The sequence below is a fragment of the Parastagonospora nodorum genome, assembly GCF_000146915.1.
Source record: "Parastagonospora nodorum SN15 chromosome Unknown scaffold_18, whole genome shotgun sequence".
NCBI classification, from domain to species: domain Eukaryota; kingdom Fungi; phylum Ascomycota; class Dothideomycetes; order Pleosporales; family Phaeosphaeriaceae; genus Parastagonospora; species Parastagonospora nodorum.
In genome coordinates this window covers 304,427-324,197 of record NW_001884566.1, presented here as the reverse complement: position 1 = coordinate 324,197, position 19,771 = coordinate 304,427, and the positions used below count along the sequence as shown (strand labels likewise).

General features: G+C 50.9%; 8 protein-coding genes across 8 annotated transcripts; 6 read left to right on the top strand and 2 right to left on the bottom strand.

Annotated features, from left to right (window-relative positions):
- Positions 1-131: 131 nt before the first annotated feature.
- SNOG_10992 (hypothetical protein) lies at positions 132-2,692 on the top strand (the record flags this gene model as incomplete). The annotated part of the gene is made up of 2 exons (XM_001801195.1): positions 132-1,435; positions 1,483-2,692. The coding sequence occupies 2 exons, from the start codon at positions 132-134 to the stop codon at positions 2,690-2,692; spliced, it is 2,514 nt and encodes an 837-aa protein (XP_001801247.1).
- Positions 2,693-3,559: 867 nt separating this feature from the next.
- SNOG_10991 (hypothetical protein) lies at positions 3,560-5,457 on the top strand (the record flags this gene model as incomplete). The annotated part of the gene is made up of 2 exons (XM_001801194.1): positions 3,560-3,924; positions 3,990-5,457. The coding sequence occupies 2 exons, from the start codon at positions 3,560-3,562 to the stop codon at positions 5,455-5,457; spliced, it is 1,833 nt and encodes a 610-aa protein (XP_001801246.1).
- A 2,967-nt stretch (positions 5,458-8,424) lies between these two features.
- On the bottom strand, positions 8,425-9,381 carry SNOG_10990 (hypothetical protein; the record flags this gene model as incomplete). Its single annotated transcript, XM_001801193.1, has 2 exons — positions 8,425-9,181; positions 9,308-9,381. 2 exons carry the CDS (start codon positions 9,379-9,381, stop codon positions 8,425-8,427), a joined length of 831 nt encoding a protein of 276 aa, XP_001801245.1.
- Positions 9,382-11,362: 1,981 nt separating this feature from the next.
- On the top strand, positions 11,363-12,583 carry SNOG_10989 (hypothetical protein; the record flags this gene model as incomplete). Its single annotated transcript, XM_001801192.1, has 2 exons — positions 11,363-11,990; positions 12,045-12,583. 2 exons carry the CDS (start codon positions 11,363-11,365, stop codon positions 12,581-12,583), a joined length of 1,167 nt encoding a protein of 388 aa, XP_001801244.1.
- Positions 12,584-13,113: 530 nt separating this feature from the next.
- Positions 13,114-13,947, top strand: SNOG_10988 (hypothetical protein; the record flags this gene model as incomplete). The annotated part of the gene is made up of 1 exon (XM_001801191.1): positions 13,114-13,947. One exon carries the CDS (start codon positions 13,114-13,116, stop codon positions 13,945-13,947), a length of 834 nt encoding a protein of 277 aa, XP_001801243.1.
- Positions 13,948-14,073: 126 nt separating this feature from the next.
- SNOG_10987 (hypothetical protein) lies at positions 14,074-14,606 on the bottom strand (the record flags this gene model as incomplete). The annotated part of the gene is made up of 2 exons (XM_001801190.1): positions 14,074-14,480; positions 14,501-14,606. The coding sequence occupies 2 exons, from the start codon at positions 14,604-14,606 to the stop codon at positions 14,074-14,076; spliced, it is 513 nt and encodes a 170-aa protein (XP_001801242.1).
- A 789-nt stretch (positions 14,607-15,395) lies between these two features.
- On the top strand, positions 15,396-16,989 carry SNOG_10986 (hypothetical protein; the record flags this gene model as incomplete). The annotated part of the gene is made up of 2 exons (XM_001801189.1): positions 15,396-15,493; positions 15,660-16,989. 2 exons carry the CDS (start codon positions 15,396-15,398, stop codon positions 16,987-16,989), a joined length of 1,428 nt encoding a protein of 475 aa, XP_001801241.1.
- A 756-nt stretch (positions 16,990-17,745) lies between these two features.
- Positions 17,746-19,451, top strand: SNOG_10985 (hypothetical protein; the record flags this gene model as incomplete). Its single annotated transcript, XM_001801188.1, has 2 exons — positions 17,746-18,360; positions 18,435-19,451. The coding sequence occupies 2 exons, from the start codon at positions 17,746-17,748 to the stop codon at positions 19,449-19,451; spliced, it is 1,632 nt and encodes a 543-aa protein (XP_001801240.1).
- Between the last annotated feature and the right edge of the window lie 320 nt (positions 19,452-19,771).

Genomic DNA, 19,771 nt, shown 5'->3' with positions numbered 1-19,771 from the left:
CACAACTGCCACGGTTACTCTCTAGAGATACTGACTCACCGTAAGCGCGACCAATTTCTGGCCCTTTCCCCGAACTCTCTTACCTGTCCCCTTCTAGTCGCTCCTTCCCCGGTCCACCTGCCGCCATCTTCATGGTACTTGGTCTCCGCTCATTGTCCCGCCAAATCTTCACCACCAGCTCCCCACTTGCACGGAAGAGGAACAACTGCACCAACCCGCTACGCCTGACGATAGTGGCCACCATGGCTACCTCAACGCGCACCCAGCCGCCCTGGAAGGAGCCAAAATCATCACATGAGGCAAAATTAAAAGTCTGGAATTCACTGACCCGATCAAAAAATGAATTTGTTCCGGTCGACCCCGAGGGCAAGGTCGTCAAGTGGTACAGTTGCGGTCCTACAGTCTACGATGATGCGCATCTTGGGCACGCGCGGAACTATGTGACCATCGACATCTTGCGACGAGTTTTGGCAGGTTACTTCGGGTACAACTTGCGCTTCGTCCAGAACATTACAGATGTGGATGACAAAATCATTCTACGTGGGAGGCAACAGTATCTCCTGGCGGACTTCAAGTCGAAAAACCCAACAGTCACAGACGAGCTGATCAACACGACTATCAAAGCTTTTGACGCATATGTAAAGAAAAATCTGCCATTGCTGAGCGCAGAGGTGAACATTGGTACTTTCAACGAGGAGTCGGCAAAGCAGTACGCAAATGTGATTCAAGGCAAGTCTGTGGACGGTGTTGGTATAGCTGGCGACAAAGAAGCGAAGATCAAAATGCACCTCAGGACAGCAGGCACAGCAGCGACCGCGTTACTCGCACCGTCAAAGACCACACCAGAGGATGTAGAGGCTTTCTACGCTGGGGCCGAAGATGTGCTGTTGCCGTATTTGGACTCCCTGTACGGCACTACGATAGACGCCAGTGATCATACAGTGTTCACCCGACTCACACAAAAGTATGAGGCGCGCTTCAATGAGGATATGCGAAGTCTCAATGTGCTGGACCCAAATGTGGTCACACGAGTGACCGAGTATGGCGACCAGATTGTGACTTTTGTTGAGAAGATTGTCGCCAACGGCTTCGCCTACAGCACTTCAGACGGCTCAGTATACTTCGACATCGAAGCTTTCGAGAAAGTACCCGGTAATCACTACGCACGTCTCGAGCCGTGGAATCGGGGTGACAAGAGTTTGCAAGCGGACGGTGAGGGAGCTCTATCACAGCAAAAGACATCAGAGAAGCGCAGCGAATCCGACTTTGCGTTGTGGAAGTCAAGTAAACCTGGAGAGCCTGCTTGGAAGTCACCGTGGGGACCTGGACGGCCAGGCTGGCATATTGAGTGCTCAGTCATGGCTAGCGATGTACTAGGAGAGCAGATGGACATTCACTCCGGTGGTATCGATCTCTGCTTCCCACACCACGACAAGTAAGAACTTCTACAAGTTTCACTGGATGTCCTGCTGACTTTTACAGTGAACTGGCACAGTCAGAAGCGCATTGGTCGTCAAAAGAAGGTGGCCATCAGTGGGTCAACTACTTCCTCCACATGGGCCATCTCTCGATCTCTGGAAGCAAAATGTCGAAGAGTCTAAAGAACTTCACAACGATTCGAGAAGCGCTCGCACGTGGCGACTGGAACGCGCGAAGCTTGCGTATCATCTTCCTTCTTGGTGGATGGCACGACGGCATCGAGATCACAGACGACATGCGAAAGGGAGGCGCGTCATGGGAAAGCTACGTGACCAACTTCTTCTACAAGGTCCGAGATCTTGAGGTCCATCCAAACATCGCTTCGACTGGTGCAGAGGATGAGAAAGTGCGGAAAGCATTCGACGCTGCGAAGGAGAAAGTGCATAATGCTCTTGCTGACTCGTTCGATACACCTGCTGCGATGCGCGCCATCTCAAGCTTGATAACAGACTACAACTCCGCAGACAAGGCTGGTCTCTCCGATGATGTGTCTTTCGACGTCGCACGCTACATCACACGCATGGTCCGCATCTTCGGTCTCGATGGCTCAGCAGATCCATACGACGGTGGAATTGGTTGGGCCGGTATCGACATCCCATCAGAAGCTAAGGAGTTCGTGTACGCCGTTTCCCGCGACCGTGACGAGGTGCGCAAGCATGCTGTCGCTGGCGACCTATCTGGTGAGGTTCTGGAAGACATTCTTGCACAACACAAGCCCGCCCAAAAGCAGGAAGCCGCTGCCGTACCTTATGCAGAAGTCCTGTCGACATTCCAAGAAAACCTCCGCGACCTCGCGGCCAAGAATGCGCCAACGAAAGACTTCCTAGCACTCTGCGACCAGCTTCGCGACACCCACCTGTGGGACCTAGGCATCTACCTCGAAGACCGCGAAAACGCACCCGCGATGGTCCGGCCCGTAGACGCCGAATTACAAGCCGCACGTACTCAGAAAGAAGCCATCGCACGTGCGAAAGCGGAAGCAAAGGCCAAGCGCGAGGCTGAAGAGGCGGAGAAGAAGGCTAAGCAGGCGGAGCAGGCGAAGATCAATCCGAAGGACATGTTCAGGACGGCCGAATACAGCGCGTGGGATGACGAGGGTCTCCCAACGAAGGATGCAAAGGGCGAAGAGGTGACGAAGGGAAAGAGCAAGAAGCTCAAGAAGGAGTGGGAGAAGCAGAAGAAGTTGTTTGAGGAACATGCGAAAAGCGCTTGAGTAAAGAGCTAAGATTGGGTAAAGGGTCATAAAGTTGTCTTGCGCAGTAGATGGACGCTTGACAAGACTGGCCATCGGCCTGTTGACTTCTCAAGTCAAAGACTCAAAAAGCTTGTTTGAATCCTCTCCATGTGCGCATGTGTTGCTTTTGATTCATTATCCCCATCTCATTCGGAACACATTTGTTCAACATGCCCCAGCTTCAGTCTGTGGTGGGATGGTAACACGTGACGGTGCGCTAAATTGCGAGAGTGAGCAGGAGCTTCCGAACACAGACACTTCAACAACTTCCATCACACAAACCTGATCGTTTTATTATCTACAAACTTCCGCACGCTTGCGACCTCTTTCGCTCTCTTGTCGTATGGTCTACTAGCGTACTTTGGGTTGATCGCGTACGGCTTGACAAGAGCATGGGATCATGGCCCTCAGCGGTAGGTCTGACCAACGTTATAGTCTGCTTCAGCGCGCGATAGCTTGAGCCGGATTATACGGCTTGTGCTAAAATGCCTCAGCCTCGCGTCCTTCACAACGTGTGCTCGGTCATCAATTTGCATTTTCATGCACTTCTCTTTTCAAGATCGGTCAGCTGCTGGGTCAGCTCGGCTGCAGCAAGAAGTTTGCACAAAATTAGCCAGTAAGACATTAGTTAGTAGCTAAAAGCTAGGGGTTGCATACGGCTGCATGGACTCAGCCTCAGCCTTGGATCACTAGCCGTCTGCCTGATTGACACAACGTTTTCTTCTCACTTCCCGCCGAAATATGCGCGCCTGGATCTCTTTGATTTCGCTTGACAGTCCATTTCGCGTGCGGATCAAGACAACGCGGACGCATCGACATGAGCGCCAAGTGACCCATTACGGCATCATGCGACTCATCAACACGCATACTCTGACGCTTGAGGAGTTCATTGGACGTCGCATCCCGAGATACGCTATTCTCTCGCATACCTGGGAGGAAGAGGAAGTGAGCTACGAGGAGTACATCCGCGGAGTTCACACGCGCAAGAAAGGCTACTCTAAGATACAAAAGACATGTTGTCTAGCTGCTGCGGAAGGAATTGGATATGCATGGGTAGATACCTGCTGTATCGACAAGCGTATCAGTGCCGAACTTACTGAAGCGATCAACTCGATGTACCTATGGTACAAGTGTAGCGCCGTGTGTTACGCGTACCTCTCAGATCTACCGAGGAACGCGCGGCTCGATAAGCACTTGCAGAAGTGTCGGTGGTAAGTCTTCCAGCTAGAGTGCCGATACAATCCACCCTTTCCCATGGGGAATCTAACCTGTGAAGGTTCACACGAGGTTGGACCTTGCAGGAGCTGATCGCCCCTTGTGAGATGCACTTCTTCGATTCGGGATGGTGCAACTTTGGCACGAAGCGGTCCTTGGTCGATTCCTTGTCGGCCATAACACGCATAAATTCGTCATTGTTGCAAGGTCGAACCCCTCTATCTGGATTCTCGGTTGCCCAAAGATTTTCGTGGGCGGCATCAAGGCAAACCAGCCGTACAGAAGACATCGCGTATTGCCTTTTCGGCATTTTTGAACTAAATTTGCCCCTCCTGTACGGTGAAGGCAAGAACGCATTTCGAAGACTACAAGAAGAGATCATAAGAACTATCCTCGACTTGAGTATATTCGCGTGGAAAGTTTTACCACTCGACCAAGATGATAATCCCATGTCCAAGGCGGACTTTGATCATGTGTTCGTTCCAAGGACAGGCGACGTGGTTCTTTCAGGCATCTTCGCAGAATCTCCCGCCGAATTCTATCCCTGTGTGGATTACGTCAGCTTTCCCGAGGATGTTCTTGGAGAAGTCTCGAATTCCAGCAAAGGTATTAAAATACATTCGCGTCTCCTGTTGTGCGCAAAATTGGGATTTCAAGAATGGGACTACGTTCTTCCTTTGAGATGCAAGTCGCACAATCGTTGGCTCGGCATTTACCTACGTCAAGTCGGGTATCAGGTGTATCTGCGCGCCGAACCACGGTTACTGTTGCAGTATTATGATCGAGCATTTTCGACGGGCGAGCTCAGCACCATCCAGCCCCAGGAAAGACATCTTCTGCTCAGAATCCCGAATGCATCAGGGTACCAAGACGATCGCCTAGTTCAATCGCATAAAATTCTTCCACGCGTACGATCAGATGTTCTACACATCCGTTCGCCCGCTCAGCTGTCAATCATAGAACCTTGGCCGCTGGCCAATTTTGACCACCAAGACCGCATGTTCTCTTTCCGTAATAATTCCAGGCACCGGTTCGCTTGTGCAAAGATCTTCGGCATCGTCCCTCATCCTGACGTTACTCGCAGGGGGACGGTGGCCTTTAGTGGCTGGATATGTGCTGTCCATATGCAAAACAACAACACTTCATTCGGTATCTTCGCTTCTACCTTGAGTAACGACAGAAAGATAAACCAAGTGCTCGGCCTACTATCCAAGGCGGATTACCACACGGAACAAATCATGACCTTGTTAGACACTTGCGGCATACCCATGGTGTCAAGCGCAATCTGTCCTATTCTTGGCACTCCATATGTTGCAGAGGTAACTGCCCGATCTTCCGAGACAAGAGACCCTTCAGTATGCCGAAACATTTATAGGCAGATTACACTGGATTACCGGATCACCCTTGGCACAAAACAATTGTCAATTTTACGCAAGCAAAAATGGATAGAGACTGAACGGCAAATGCGGCCAGACGCTGCAAGATTACTAGTTTCAAGCGATTCCTACTGGCTTCCCGAGCAGCTCTAGTCTCATACGACTTTCCCATCACGACCAAGTTCTACTTCACTTGCGAACAAGATTGAACTCATACCAACATCTCAGTTGACGCGTCTTTGCAATCATCCTGGCGACCGTCAACTAGAACCATCACTGAAGCGACAGACCTTGCCTGCTTTCGCTGTCTCTACCATTTCTCGATATAGCTACAGACTCACTACGCAGATAAACCCGTCGTCTCGCCGTGTAATTCAGGCTTTACGGCCTCGCATTTCATCGGCTATAAGAAAATGGTCGCTTGGCGGAAAGCGCGCTCGTGCACTTGAGGCTACGCGACTTCACCGAACTCAATCGACTTCACCGCATCACCCAAATTCAATGCGAATCTACTCTCAGTGATACTCCAGCGACACTTCTGCTTGTGATTCCCAATCGCGAATATCGCAAAACAATAGCTAAACTATGTCTCGTCGCATTAATCAGCTTCGGCGCTTCTCCAACGATAACACAAGATGACCGTCGATGTTGTTAACAGGCCCTGAACAGGCCCGCTGAATAGAGCAGAAGCAAACACACCCCTGTCGTTAGTGAAAATTGTGAAACCATGAGCTATAAGTTGCACTCCAAAAGGGCTCTCCTGCGGCCCTGCTGCTGAAGAAGTTTCGGAGGGAAAGAAAAGTTCACTTGACTCTTTTGTCATCAATGTCCGCGCGTCTAGCCTTTTAGCAAATTATGGCGAGGCCATCTTTGTCGACAAGATTTTTAAGCCTGATGATGTTCGCATCTGCGTTACATACACGATTGCTGCTACAGGCTTTTGAGGGATGAGATCAATTCCAACTTCAAGGTTCCAGCTAGTCAAGGAGAAAAATTCATCCTCGTATATCACCCCCCTATTGGGGCAATGAATTCCTCCAGATTGTCGATGATAAATCACTGCAGGTGCTACGGAGGTGCTTCGCGTGAATGGGGAGGGACATGTTGAGCTGTCCGTGAATAATTTCACAACTCAGATGCATGTAAACCAAAATACACACTCCGCCACGTTGCTATAGACATTACAAGAACGAACGAGATTGGTGATGTCGTTTCACACCCCCTCGATGTCGCTGCGTCTGATCCGCCAAACAACGATTATACATGCAGAGTTGACGATGAAACAATATCAACAGCACCCGATGGCCTGGAATCGGTCAATGAACATTCTGAGACTCAGAAAATTCTGAGACTCATCAGAATGGGCAGTGCGAAATCCTCGCTTGACTGATTTGCCACCACCTCTTCGTCAATAGGCCTAGCGCCACCTAGAACTATCGTAAATGTTTCACAACTACGCCTTCGCTATACCAATGAAAAGCTATTGAAAGGGAGGAGATTGCGATGATCTACACAACTCGATCAAAATCCACCAGGAATTTCACTTTAAGGGAAGACCTTAAGCTATGCTACATAGGCCGAAGGCAGATAGTGTAAGGCCGCGCGGCAGGCCTGTACGATATATACTATTCTGCACAGGATGATCAATGTTGAGATTGATCATTGTTACCTTTTTGGCATGCTGGCGCAGTGGGTGCAGACCTGCGTCCTGACAGACAGGAATCTCCTTTATCATCCAAGTAGCGTTCGTGTATGGCACTCCCCGTACACCAGACAGGAGGAGCACCATTTATGATTTATCTGACCAAGCATCCATACGCCTTAGCAGAGCTTTGATGTTCCCAAGGACATGAATGAATTCATATCCTACGATCAATTTCGGTGAGGCGAGCAGACTAGCACATGAATTCAGATTGCTCGAGCCGCTTGCACCTTTGCGGGAGCTCGATGCTGGAGCGATAATGTGAACGGACACTGACAGTATGTAGTATATTTATCGTCAGCTCATCCTGCGCACTCCTCATAAGATCGTGTATCATCGCGAGGCATGTCTTCACGATATAGACGGAACAGAGGTAGCTTGTGAGCAGGTAAGAGGATGTTCAGTCTACCTTGTGATATTCTACGAAGATGGCCATCGGAAATAGCACATGAACTCCCACTAGGTACAGGTAGAACTCGAATCTCAGTCCCAAATTTCTATCATCATGCTGGTGGTCTAGCGCAGTATAACTAATAAGAATCTCATCCCATTCAGAACTTGCCTATATGCTCATTCACGATTATCTTAGAAGCGGTCTGTAATCTCATTATCTAAATTGCGCTCCAGTGAGGCTGGACCACTCATCAGTACCGGCTTCAATCTCCTGAGCCTCAGCATTTACACTGTGCCTCGACCTTATTCCAGGCTCCACACGTCGGCGCTCACTCCAATCATCGCAGTCGCTCGATCCTAATACCGCGCCTCAAACGGCTTCAACGATCTCATCTACATGAGTAGGACCGTCCGCTCAGCTTCTATTGGAACTGAATGCTGATATTTTATCCGCGCAAGCAAGCCTGCAATTCTCAGCGTCAGCTCTCTACTTCCTACCGGCGCGATTCTGTCAATGGTGACAATATCAGTGTCCATCAAGCTAAGTTCCGGGATATCGGCTTTGTGGAGAAGAAGGCACTTCCAGTTACTTGGAGTAGCGTCCTTCTAGATCGACACGCGTTGGGGAGAATTTTGGGGGTGAGGATAGTATTATCGTGGACATAGTAGCTATGGCATTGGGGGCTCAGTGCGAGTTCAGTTAATCTGCTGTCTATGTGTTACCAAACCTCTGAGCTTCGATACAAGCAGTCAATGAAGCTCAGGGGCAGTCTGAAAGAAGATGCTTCCTCACGTGAACGCTAGGTTGATAGTCTAGCACGACGCCCTTGCCGAATCCAAGACCACAAAAGAGCTGCTGATTGAGTGAGTGAAGCGATGAAGAACTTCGATGTGTAGATGAACATACGACGGAGGAACTGTATGAGTACACAAACACTGTAGAAAATACGAGGTGGTAGATGAAAATTATATATATAGCTTTGTGTCGTTATTATTGGTGAATTACCCCTCTACTTTACCAATCTTCATAGAACTTTGAACCCTGTCCAGTGCATATCTAAAGAGTTCAAGTTGTCCGTATCGTATCCCCAGTGGCCACACAGCTCATTGTGCGTCACAGTTGTGCGGACCCCGCCTTTTCTCAAACATCCAACCATCTCGACAATATCCGACATATCCTCTGCAAGATGACATCGCGTTTCGGAACCGTCACACCCATATTGGAGGTCTCCAGGCAAAACCACATCGATGTCAACTTCGGTGCGTGCAGTAAGGACCTCACTGAGAGCTTGGATGGCGCACAACTGCGTCTTTCTTGTGGATATTTGCGCCTCCGACGATTGCGCGTGTGGTACGCACTCCACTTGCACTTGCACCTGCAGGCGGCGGATGTAAGCGGAGGGCGCCATGCCAAGTCCATACCGGTCCGTGTTCAGAAATGAGCCCAGGAAAGGCAAGTCGCGATGAGAGCATTTGAAAGTTCGCGTCCAGTAATACGCCTCAAGCATTTCTTTGGCCGTTTCTGGCTCCAAAGCTGGGTTGGTCAAGGTCGCGTGGATGGGATCTTCTATCCATCGGTAGGAGCATTGACTGGTCTGCTGCCGGACCAAAAGCACGTTCATGCCGTTTGCATCGAGTGGGCGGCGAACAAAAACCTCGTCATCGTAGGCTCCTTGCACGCTAAACATGTATACGCGATTTCGAAGTTCTCGTGGGAGGTCACAAAGAAGGCGGACGGCGAGATCGGTGTTCTGTCCGAATGTGCGGCGTCTTGGATCGGCACTGCTTCAGTCAGCTTGGGAATGTGTTACAGATGAGAGTCAACCGACAATGCTGTAGTCTGATCGGCAAAGGTAAAACTATGGGCAAAAGCGGTATAGGCCTTTCCTCGCGGCTGCTCAGATATACTTTGACGCGAGCACCCGTTGATCATATCGCGAGGATCCTCGTTTCGAAATTGCGCGCCGCTTGTTTAATTCCATCGTAAAAAATGGGCGACACTACTTCATATGTCATGGAAGGTTGTTTCACCGCATTCTATCGCGCCGACTATCCATTAGAGCGCACGTGATCACTACTCTGCAACAAGTCTTTTTCGCGAATGCTGTTCGCATTCCATCCCCGTTCGGACAAGCGCAGCTTACCCAACATCTGGATCGGGAGCGCCGCAAGGTGTATTTCACAGCACGCCACGGTACACCGCTAGGTCTGCCGCAATGGGGCGTAGTAGCCCTCGGATTGGTCCTTCCGCGTCTTACTGCATGACGTGGTCTGTTCACCTGCACTCACTCACCGTCGGTGCCTGGCACGTACATATCTCGATGGTTCCCGACACTTTGCGCCGTCGCTAATCCTCTTACTGAATCGCAACATGTTACCCTCCACAAGAATGGCAGCTGATCCGAGTCAAGCCAATCTGGCCACCAGCCATCACGATGTCAGCATCATGAGATAATAAGCCCCGTGGGTATGATGAGCGATAGGCACGGCATGCGTGAAACTCTCCTCTCCAACGAAATTTGAGAGACTACAACGCGTGTAGTTAGTGTTCAGCTGCCCAGGTGTCTTGATCTGCCTAATATCTTATAGAGGTTGCCTCCCTTGCGCGAAGGATGGCCACCAAATCACGTGCGCTACGCCACAACGAAAAACAATACTCGAAGTCCCATCGAGTGGCTGCGGCGATGGCAAGACATGCCGAGCGAATGGGGATTGGCAACATCGATCTAGGCGATTTACAAAGAAGCGGATCGTCACTCTGCCGCCTGACGATCAGATTTATCAAATGCAGTGAAAGAGAAGGCTGAGGGTGTGGTCAGTGACCGAATCAGCGACCGGAGGCTGACTGGCACCCTCAACATCCGCTTCCTTCGCCCCCAACCATTGCCTATCGTGAGTACGCTTGAAACAAATCATCCAGTGAGCTATCGATGTCTTCTCATCATCACTTCAAGCAGCGCGCTCTTGTCTCCAGTCACACAAAGGCAGCCCGCCAAGTGGTTTCGGGGCGAAGGAAGGGGTACGAAAGAATCGGAGAAAGATCTAAGAGTAAAATCAATCGATAGCGTCCATCCTTCTCGCGGTCCTCGGCGCACTGCGTTTGCGGGTTGACAATGGTCTGGGCTTGGTCTAGGATAGATCAACCACTGATCTGAAGACTCCAGAGGCTTCGAAAACCTCCATCAGCGCCACTGAATCATTCTGTTCTTCACTCCAGAGCATTCGAGGCAATGATACATGCGGCTGGATGAAGCCTCGAACACGGCACAGCGGTTCATCTCAACCCACGCGCGATGTTTCTGCCCCGTTGTACACACCCTCTCGCTACGAATGACTCGAACGATGCTAGTGTTGGCACTCAGCTCTTCTTGAGCCGAGCTCTTCCATGGAGCGAACAGGCACGCTGAGGCGTCCAGCTTGAGGACGCTGCCTAGATTCACCCATACGAGCCAGTGGTTTGTCACGCAGCTCAGCAGAATTGGAATGAGGACTCGTAAACCCACTTGAGTGGGTGGCAGCGTGCAGTATCTCTTGGGTCTTCGTATCTTATAAAAGTGGCTATCGCCTGGTGAGAGGGGGTACCATCCAACAGCAACAGTTTGCTATCCGCCTTTGACCGATTCAAATCCATTAATAGCCTTTCGCGGGTTGCAAACGTCGAGTTGCGAGCTATCAAGAGCAAATTACCGTACAACTTCTATCTTACTTTAATCTTTGTATCCATTACCAGCTTACCCTATTCGTCTTCACTCGAAGTTTGATATGGTGCACAAGATCAATTCTAGTGGGCTGTACATCACAGGTCTGGCTCATGCATACCCAGAGCACTCTTTCGGGCCAGATGAGTTTCAGGACTACGTTGCAAGACTCTACCCAGAGTATCGAACATCTCCAGGGTACAGATAACATTCCGATTCATTAATTCACTGTCTGACATGGTCATCATCTAGCTTGCAGAAATTGATGAAGTTGAACCGCGTCACACAGATCAAATCTAGGCAGGCCAATTTAGACATCAGCAGCGATACCAAAGGCGACGCAACACCTCCTTCCATTGATCAGCTGTCACAGATATTCCAACGCGATGGTGTACAGCTTGCGGCTTCAGCATGCTCGAAGGCTATGACGGAGGCGAACCTACACCCCGGCGAAGTAACCCACGTCGTGGCGGTCACTTGCACCGATCAAAGTAACCCGGGGTACGACCTGCTCGTCTGCAAGACTCTGAAGCTCCACCCAGGTGTACAGAGAACCCTCCTACACGGAGTTGGTTGTGCAGGAGGGCTATCAGCACTTCGCGCCGCCGCGAACATTGCTGCAGCCGAGTCCCAACGAGGAAGACCTGCTCGTGTGCTTGTCATGGCATGTGAGCTCTGCAGTCTTTTCCTGAAGGCCGAGCTCCATGCAGCTAGTTGCGACGAAAAGTTACACATCGCCCCCGCACTCTTCTCAGACGCCGCCGCTGCACTGGTAGTATGCAACCAGTCGGCTCTTATGCGAGACCAGAAACCGATATATGAGTTGCAAGAGTGTGGAAGCATGCTCGTTCCGAATACGACGCAATACATGTCGTACGACATCACTGCCAAGGGTATGCCGCTGCACTATCACTTCCAGCAACCAAGAAACTGACTGTGTACTACAGGCATGATCGCCTCGATAACGAAAGAAGTGCCCAAGACAGCTGTCAGCGCGATACAACCCATGTTCGACCAACTCCGCAAACAAATATGTGCAACGCACAACAAACAAGACCCACCTCGGACCCCAACGGCGCCTTCGGACTTTGACTGGGCCGTCCATCCAGGTGGCGCCGCGATTCTGCAAGGCGCGCAACAAGCCATGGGTCTCGCCGAAGATCACATCCGCGCGTCGCTCGAGATATACCGTTCGTACGGCAATTCTTCAAGCCCGACTGTGCTCATCGTGCTGGATCAGCTGCGTCGCATGGGACAAGGCCGGGACAATGTTATTGCCACTAGTTTTGGACCCGGCATGATGATCGAGATGTGTATGCTGAAGAGGTGTCGTCATGTGGATGTTACACCTCGCTTGAAGACTCAGGTCAAGAAAGAGGATATGTGGCAGGCTCTGCAGTTCAAGTTGGCGAGGCTGATGAAGTGGCATATCGCGTTGGATGATCCGAGAAGGGCGAAGCGCGAACATGGTTTGGTTGTGTTGTAAAGAGCTGCTAGTCGGCATGGGTATTTCATTGGTCGATAGACGAGGTTTACCTCGCGTTGGTTATCACTGGTTTCGGTTACACTGGTTTTGATTACACTGGGGTCGGTTATACTTTGGTTGTTTTCTAGAAGGGTTTAATCACTTTGAATATCTTGTTGTAGACTTTGCTTTGCTGGACTTATTGTTATACCTGTTCGCTGCATAATGACTACATTCCCACGTGCAGCGACAACATCGACATGAATTGTAGAGACACACGATGTCTCTGTGCCGAGCTTAAACACTTTCAAGTTGAAACAGAAGCTGAAGATGAGTCTTATCGCAGCATCGAGACCGTGATGCTTATGCGTTACTAGTGATGATAGTACTCTCGACAATTGCGCTAACCACATTCGACCAAGCCCAATGAGAGGGAGTGCAATCAGGCTGCAACTTTAGCTGCTTCACCCACACATCAAGTTCCGTAGTCGTTACAATTGAAACGCCATTTCGCTCTGTTCCTTCCCTTTTCTGGTGACGGTGTTTCGACAATGGCCGAGTTTCATCTGCGCCAGTTTATGCGCCTCATCAGTCTTTCCGACAAACGAACTGAGACAGAGAAACACATATCACGAGATCCGGATATGGCACGTGCACGAATTCAGACAGAGAAAAATAATCTACCGATTGAAATGCTCCAGCACATATTGTCATACCTCGACTGTATAGCCTTACTGAGATGTCGCTGCGCATGCGCAAGATGGCTCGACTGCATCCTAGGAGATTCGGGCGATCTACGAAACATCATGTTCCTACCTAAGCGGATTGCCGCCAAAACAAATAAAGGACAGTCGTATAATCTGACGATCACCTTCTACACCGATGCGAAGAATCCTTACAGGCAATTGAGGTCTTCGACAGTCGGCATCATCTCTCAAATTCTCATGGTCAGCACTTCTCCAGGAGATGCAGACAGCGCTATATCTTTACACCCATTTATGCTCAAGTCTAGCTACATGAAAGCGCATATCCCGAAAGGCCTAATTAAAGCACCAAGCCGCTCATTGCACTTTCTCAGTCTGTGGAACAGAGCTGATTACCGCCTGGTGCATCCTGGCGATTCCGAACTTTGGAAACATTTCCTTGTTACGACACCAGCCAGCACTGAAGTACGCGTTAAATATCGGTATATAGACCAGGAGAATTATCCTCTTGAGTCCGAGGATGGACAGGGCTCAGAGGTATTGCGCAATGTTGTCGGTGTTCGCTTCTGCGAGGTGTTCGATGCCATAGAGGCAAAGGCTATGGGTTTACTACGTAGAGCGGCGCTCAAGCAATTTGACGAAAATCCGCAGGCATGTCTGGAGTTTCCAGGGCTTCACTAGCGGATTTGCGACAGTACGTGTCCGGCAATACTGGTGGTGCAAATCTGACTGAGAACGCGGAAGTCGACAAACTAATGTTGATCATATCAAGCTCTTCTCGATTCCGAATCTTTACCTAATCAAACGCTAATCTGACTGCCCGATCAACTCCTTCTTCGACTTCTCGATAAGCTGCTCGGCAATCTGTTTCACTTGATCCCAGCTCCCATGCAACCAGAAGGCAACTGCATCTTCCTTCCTTGCCCGCTCCTCAGCTTGCGCGTCTACCTTGCCGCACATCTTCAGAGTCTCTTGCATGTAATGCCGACATTTCGCGAGCAATACCTTCTCATGCTTCTCCGCCCAATCATGTGCGACGCATTCCTCAAACGATGGTTGCTTGTCCAGTTTTTCGTGCTCGAACTGCTTCAGCTTCTCACTCTGCTCGTCGACCTTTTGTCCGATGGCCTGCCACTGGGCTTGCTTCGCGACAAAATGTGGTCGGAGTGACTCAGTGGCTACGTTTATTTTGTCCAGCTGAGTCTGGATGATCTCTAGTTTTCCCTTGACGAACCTTCGACAAACAGTGCTCGATTGAGCTTGCGATAGGCACGGACGACACGGTAGAGATAGTCAACGCGTGTTTTCAAAGCTTGGTATTCGTTCGCTGTTGGCGACATGTCGTCGGTTTGCGATGTGGAAAGAACGGGCCGGTTGTCACGGGATGGTGAGAAGGGGCCTTTATAGCCCTTTACAGGGACGGGGTTTGCTACTCGCTTCTACGCATGATCGAACTTGTCAGCAAGCAGACGATACACGCCTAATGCGTGACTAAGACAAATAAGAAAATTCTCATCAGCCATTCCAGGGTGAGATCGAATCAAAAGACTACGAAAAGTTACTTCAGTAGATCTATCTGTCACACTTTCGGAATGAGCGACGTTGGGACCGCTCGAGGGCGTATTCAGTCAGATAGATATCGAGCTCAACCAGTTCGATAGCTGAGCCGCATCCCTGAGGAGTTTTAAGCATGTCCAGACTATTCAAAGTGATGTCCGCTTCCGCTGCTACAACTTCGTGCAGGCTTTCGCACAAGCCTCGATCTTTTAAGTCGCGCGGGAAATTGTGCGTACTCACAGCAAAAGATTTCGTTCGTTGGATCATCGCTTCGCTGCATCTGTGGACGCGGGAGGCCTTAGGCAAGTTTTCCGCTGCTTTTTCGCACAGCGTAGGCGACTACTCTCTACGTTGTTCCCATACTCACACTAACCTAGCCTAACACTTCAATGCTTGGTAGCTAAGCGGCTCCTGTTACTAGCTGCAATGTCCCCGCAAATGAGGCTGTGAATTTACCCGGTTGTTGGAACTGCATCCTTCCATCTTGATACTAAGTCAGTCTCGAAGCCCAACCACCGCATATTTGGGCGACTCGCATCCCTGAGAATAGTACTGGTACTCCTACATTAAACATGGCTGCAATTAATCCGATCATACCTGGATTTGCGCCAGATCCCTCACTGGTTCTGGTCGATGGCACTTACTTCCTTGTCAACTCGACATTTCACCTGTTCCCTGGTCTACCGATCTATACTTCCCAGGATTTGATTCACTGGAAGCAAATTGGTGAGGTCTAGAGTCCCGTCTTCTTGACATCGGAGACTGATATACCTAGGTAATGCTATCAACAGACCAGAACAGCTCAGCCTTGCCAAGGCTTCTACGTTGATCCATAGGGAAGAAAAGAGCCACCTCGTCGCTACTGGTGGTCTTTACGCCCCCACTATCCGACACCATGATGGCACGTTTTATGTTGTTTGCACGAACGTGGTACACCAATCCGTTGATGGGTCAAACAACGAGCTACAAAACTTCGTCGTCTCAACCACGGACATCTATTCGAGCGACTGGAGTGACCCAGTGTACTTCGATTTCTACGGCATCGATCCGAGCCTCTTCTTCGACGCGGATGGCAAATCATATCTTTGTGGCTCCAAATCACCTGGCCCAGAAACTAAGATCATGCTCTTCGAGATCGACGTAACCACTGGAAAGAAGTTGACAGATGAGAAGGAATTATGGCATGGTACAGGCGGCATATACCCCGAGGGTCCACACATATACCGACGCAACACATTCTACTACCTTATGATCGCCGAAGGCGGTACACACGAAGGCCATAGCGTAACCATGGCGCGGAGTAAGAACATCTGGGGTCCCTACGAACCATCTCCCCTGAACCCCATTCTGAGCGCAGCCGGTACGGACGAATATGTTCAAGCCACCGGGCACTGCGAGGCCTTCGAAGACAAGCACGGAACATGGTGGGCCGTATGTCTAGGAATCCGACAAGCAGCTCCTGACCTCTGGGGTCTCGGCCGCGAAACATTCCTCACCCGAGGAACATGGGACAAAAAAGGCTGGCTCAAATTCTCGCGTGCGAAAATGCATCTCGCTGGGTTTAGAAAGGTGCAAGAAGATGCGAGACTAACTGCTTCTCCGGGTACTGACTGGCTGTACATCCACACCCCAGATCTCTCTCGCTACCGCTTCTACGAAGATATTATGGAGCTGACTACAACTCCGCACGACATTGACGTACCAGAAGCATCGCCCACATTCATCGGCAAGCGGCAACGCCGCATCAACGGAAAAAGCAGCGCCACGATCGTCACTTTTAGCCAGAAAACCCTTGCATCCCCATACGTCGCCAGCCTAGTCATATACAAAGACGAACACCGCTACCTGCGCGTCTTCTACGACTACAAAAGCCACACCGTCAATATGCAACTTGTGAATAGAGCGCAAGGTATCGAGCATACGGAGACGACGGCGAGACTTGAAAGGAGGTTCTCCAGGCTGCGACTTGTGCTGACGTATACGGAATTGGAGTACACGGCGAGTTATGAGATGGATGGGGGTACGGAGAGGAGGTTTGGGTGGGTGAACGCGAGGGAGCTAAGTGACAAGGATTTTACGGGGCCAGTTATTGGGTTGCATGTTCAGAGTGCTTATCAGACGGGACTGAGGATTTCGTTCAAGGAGTTTATGGTGGATACTGCGTGATGCGTACGTGGTCGAGCTAACGTGATTGTCTTGTCATCATTTTCCGTATCTTCAAATATGTCTGTCTGGCTTCTATGCTTTCTCGTTCTTCCAGTGTCACATTCATGAAGCCCTCCGGGTTCGGAATGCAGTCGGACATGAAATTTGGTATAGATAAAGACAACCAACGATTGCGTAAAAACGAGTCTTGAAAGAAAAGCCAGGATTCGACCCATGATTCAGCCTTGTAATCACCTGCTCGTGCTTGGTCCAAGTCGATGCAACTCCCGAGAACATGGGAGCGGGTAGCTCGATCGAGACGACAGATCCCGGGCGCGATCGAAACTAGCCCCACTTGTACTTTCCCTCCACTGCCCGTTGAACCATCCCAATCTTTTTCCATCACTCTGCGCCATGCCACCGCCACCCTCTACACTCTCTCTACCAAATTTCCACAATGGAGCGGATTACGGATAAGATCAACGCCCTGCCTGATGGCGCCAATTACTTCTCGCTCGAGTTCTTTCCGCCGAAAACGGCCATGGTTGGTGTTGCCCCGCCGTGTTCGCACGCGACTGCTTTTCGCTGACGATGATGGCATAGGGCTTCGCAAACCTGACGACACGGCTAGAGCGCATGTCGCAGGCTCTCAGGCCGCTGTTTGTCACAGTCACGTGGGGTGCAGGTGGCTCGACGGCGACAAAGTCTCTCGAACTGGCTGAAATATGTCAGCGGCAGCTGGGTCTAACGACATGTCTGCACCTCACGTGTACAAACATGAACCGTGCGCTTATCGACGAGGCGCTGGAGCAGGCGAAAGTTCTGGGCATAAGAAATATTCTGGCGCTGCGGGGCGATGCGCCACGCAGTGAGGAGTACAGAGATGAGGGGCAAACGCCAGAGCAAGACTCGAATCGCGACTTTACGTGGGCTGTTGATCTGGTCCGATATATCCGGAAGCAGTATGGCGACTACTTCTGCATTGGTGTTGCGGCGTACCCGGAGGGCCATTCCGATGAGAGTCATCCAGAACACCAGGACCCGGCGCGCGATCTGCCGTCCCTGGTTGAGAAGACAAAGGCTGGGGCAGACTTCCTCATGACCCAACTTTTCTTCGATGTGGAGGCATACGACAAGTTCGAGACGATGCTGCGGAACCATGAAAGTGGCGCTTTCAAGACGATACCGATCATTCCAGGATTGATGCCGATTCAATCGTATAAGATCCTGCTGCGAACAACGAAGCTCTCGCACGCGAGACTTCCATCGGATATACTGGCGCGGCTAGATGCGGTCAAGAGTGACGACGAGCTTGTCAAGCAAGTGGGTGTCCAGATTCTAGATGAGATGGTAGAGCACATCAAGTCCAGGCCGGATGTCGGCCAAGAGAGGGTTCCATTTCTACACATTGAACCTCGAGAAGGCGGTATCGCAACATTGTAGAAGACTGTGATCTCATACCCCAGGAAAATATGGGGGATGAGGACGGCGTCATTGTCGAGACCACGCCCGCGATCAACCTCGAACCTCCGCAGAACATGCTGCTTGCTCGCGAGCGCCGTCGTCGCTCATCCGTCACATCTGGGACCCGCAACAGAGTGATAATATCACATCCGTCCGCCACGAAATCGAACCATTCGTACGAAGCAACAGAAGAGGAGGCTGGTATTCTCCGGGGTCCTATAAATACGCGCGCGAGTACGCTGGCCATCTCCGAAGGCGAAGGCTCATTGGGCAGAGAAGCGACATGGGATGACTTCCCGAACGGCCGCTGGGGAGATGCACGATCACCCGCGTTCGGTGAAATCGATGGATACGGTCCGACCCTTCACGTCTCGACAACTCAAGCACTCAAACTCTGGGGCCATCCGGTTGACAAGCAGGACATTTCTGCGCTGTTCAGAAAACATCTTGAAGGAGAATTGGAAGCATTACCGTGGTCCGAACAAGGCCTCTCCCCCGAAACAAGTACAATCGCCAAGCAACTTCTTGCCCTCAACGCAAAGGGCTGGTGGACAGTAGCGTCGCAACCCGCCGTCAACGGCGTCCGCTCCACCGACCCCGTCTTTGGCTGGGGCCCTAAGAACGGCTACGTCTTCCAGAAGCCCTTTGTCGAATTTTTCCTGCCCGCCGCTGAATTCCATGCCCTGAGAACCCGCCTCGACGCGCACGATCAAGTCACATACTTCGCCGGCAATGCCAACGGCGACTTTGAAGCTAGCAGTGAAGAGAGCGTCAACCCGGTTACGTGGGGCACCTTTGCGGGCAAGGAGATTGTCACGCCGACTATCATCGAGGCGGTAAGCTTTAGGAGTTGGTTGGAAGAGGCGTTTAGTATTTGGCGTGAGTGGCAGCGCATCTATCCCACGAAGAGCGCGAGCGGCAAGTTGTTAGGGCAGACGAGGGAGGATGTCTGGCTGGTTAATGTCATTTGGGGGGATTTCGTGCAGGGCGATGGGTTGTGGGAGTTTCTGGGTGCGTAGACTTGGGCTGTGTAGAGTGGGAGTGGGACTTAAGATTATGTGTACAAAGGTGTTTTCTGCTTGTGGAAGGCGCTATTGCGTCGTTGCTGATTTTGTCGCGTTTCTCGCTCTTTCCTCCTGCTCCATAGCCCTCTCTAGCGTCGTCCTCTCGTTCTCACGACCACGTCTCTTCCCCACAACATGCCATACGGTGGCTCGGACAGCGCATAAACCTTCACATTAGCGCTCAACGTCGCAATGCCAAATCGAGATCTTACGGCATCTACACGCCTTTCCTCTCTAGGCCTCGGCTACCCACGTCTCTCAATCATCTCTCCACA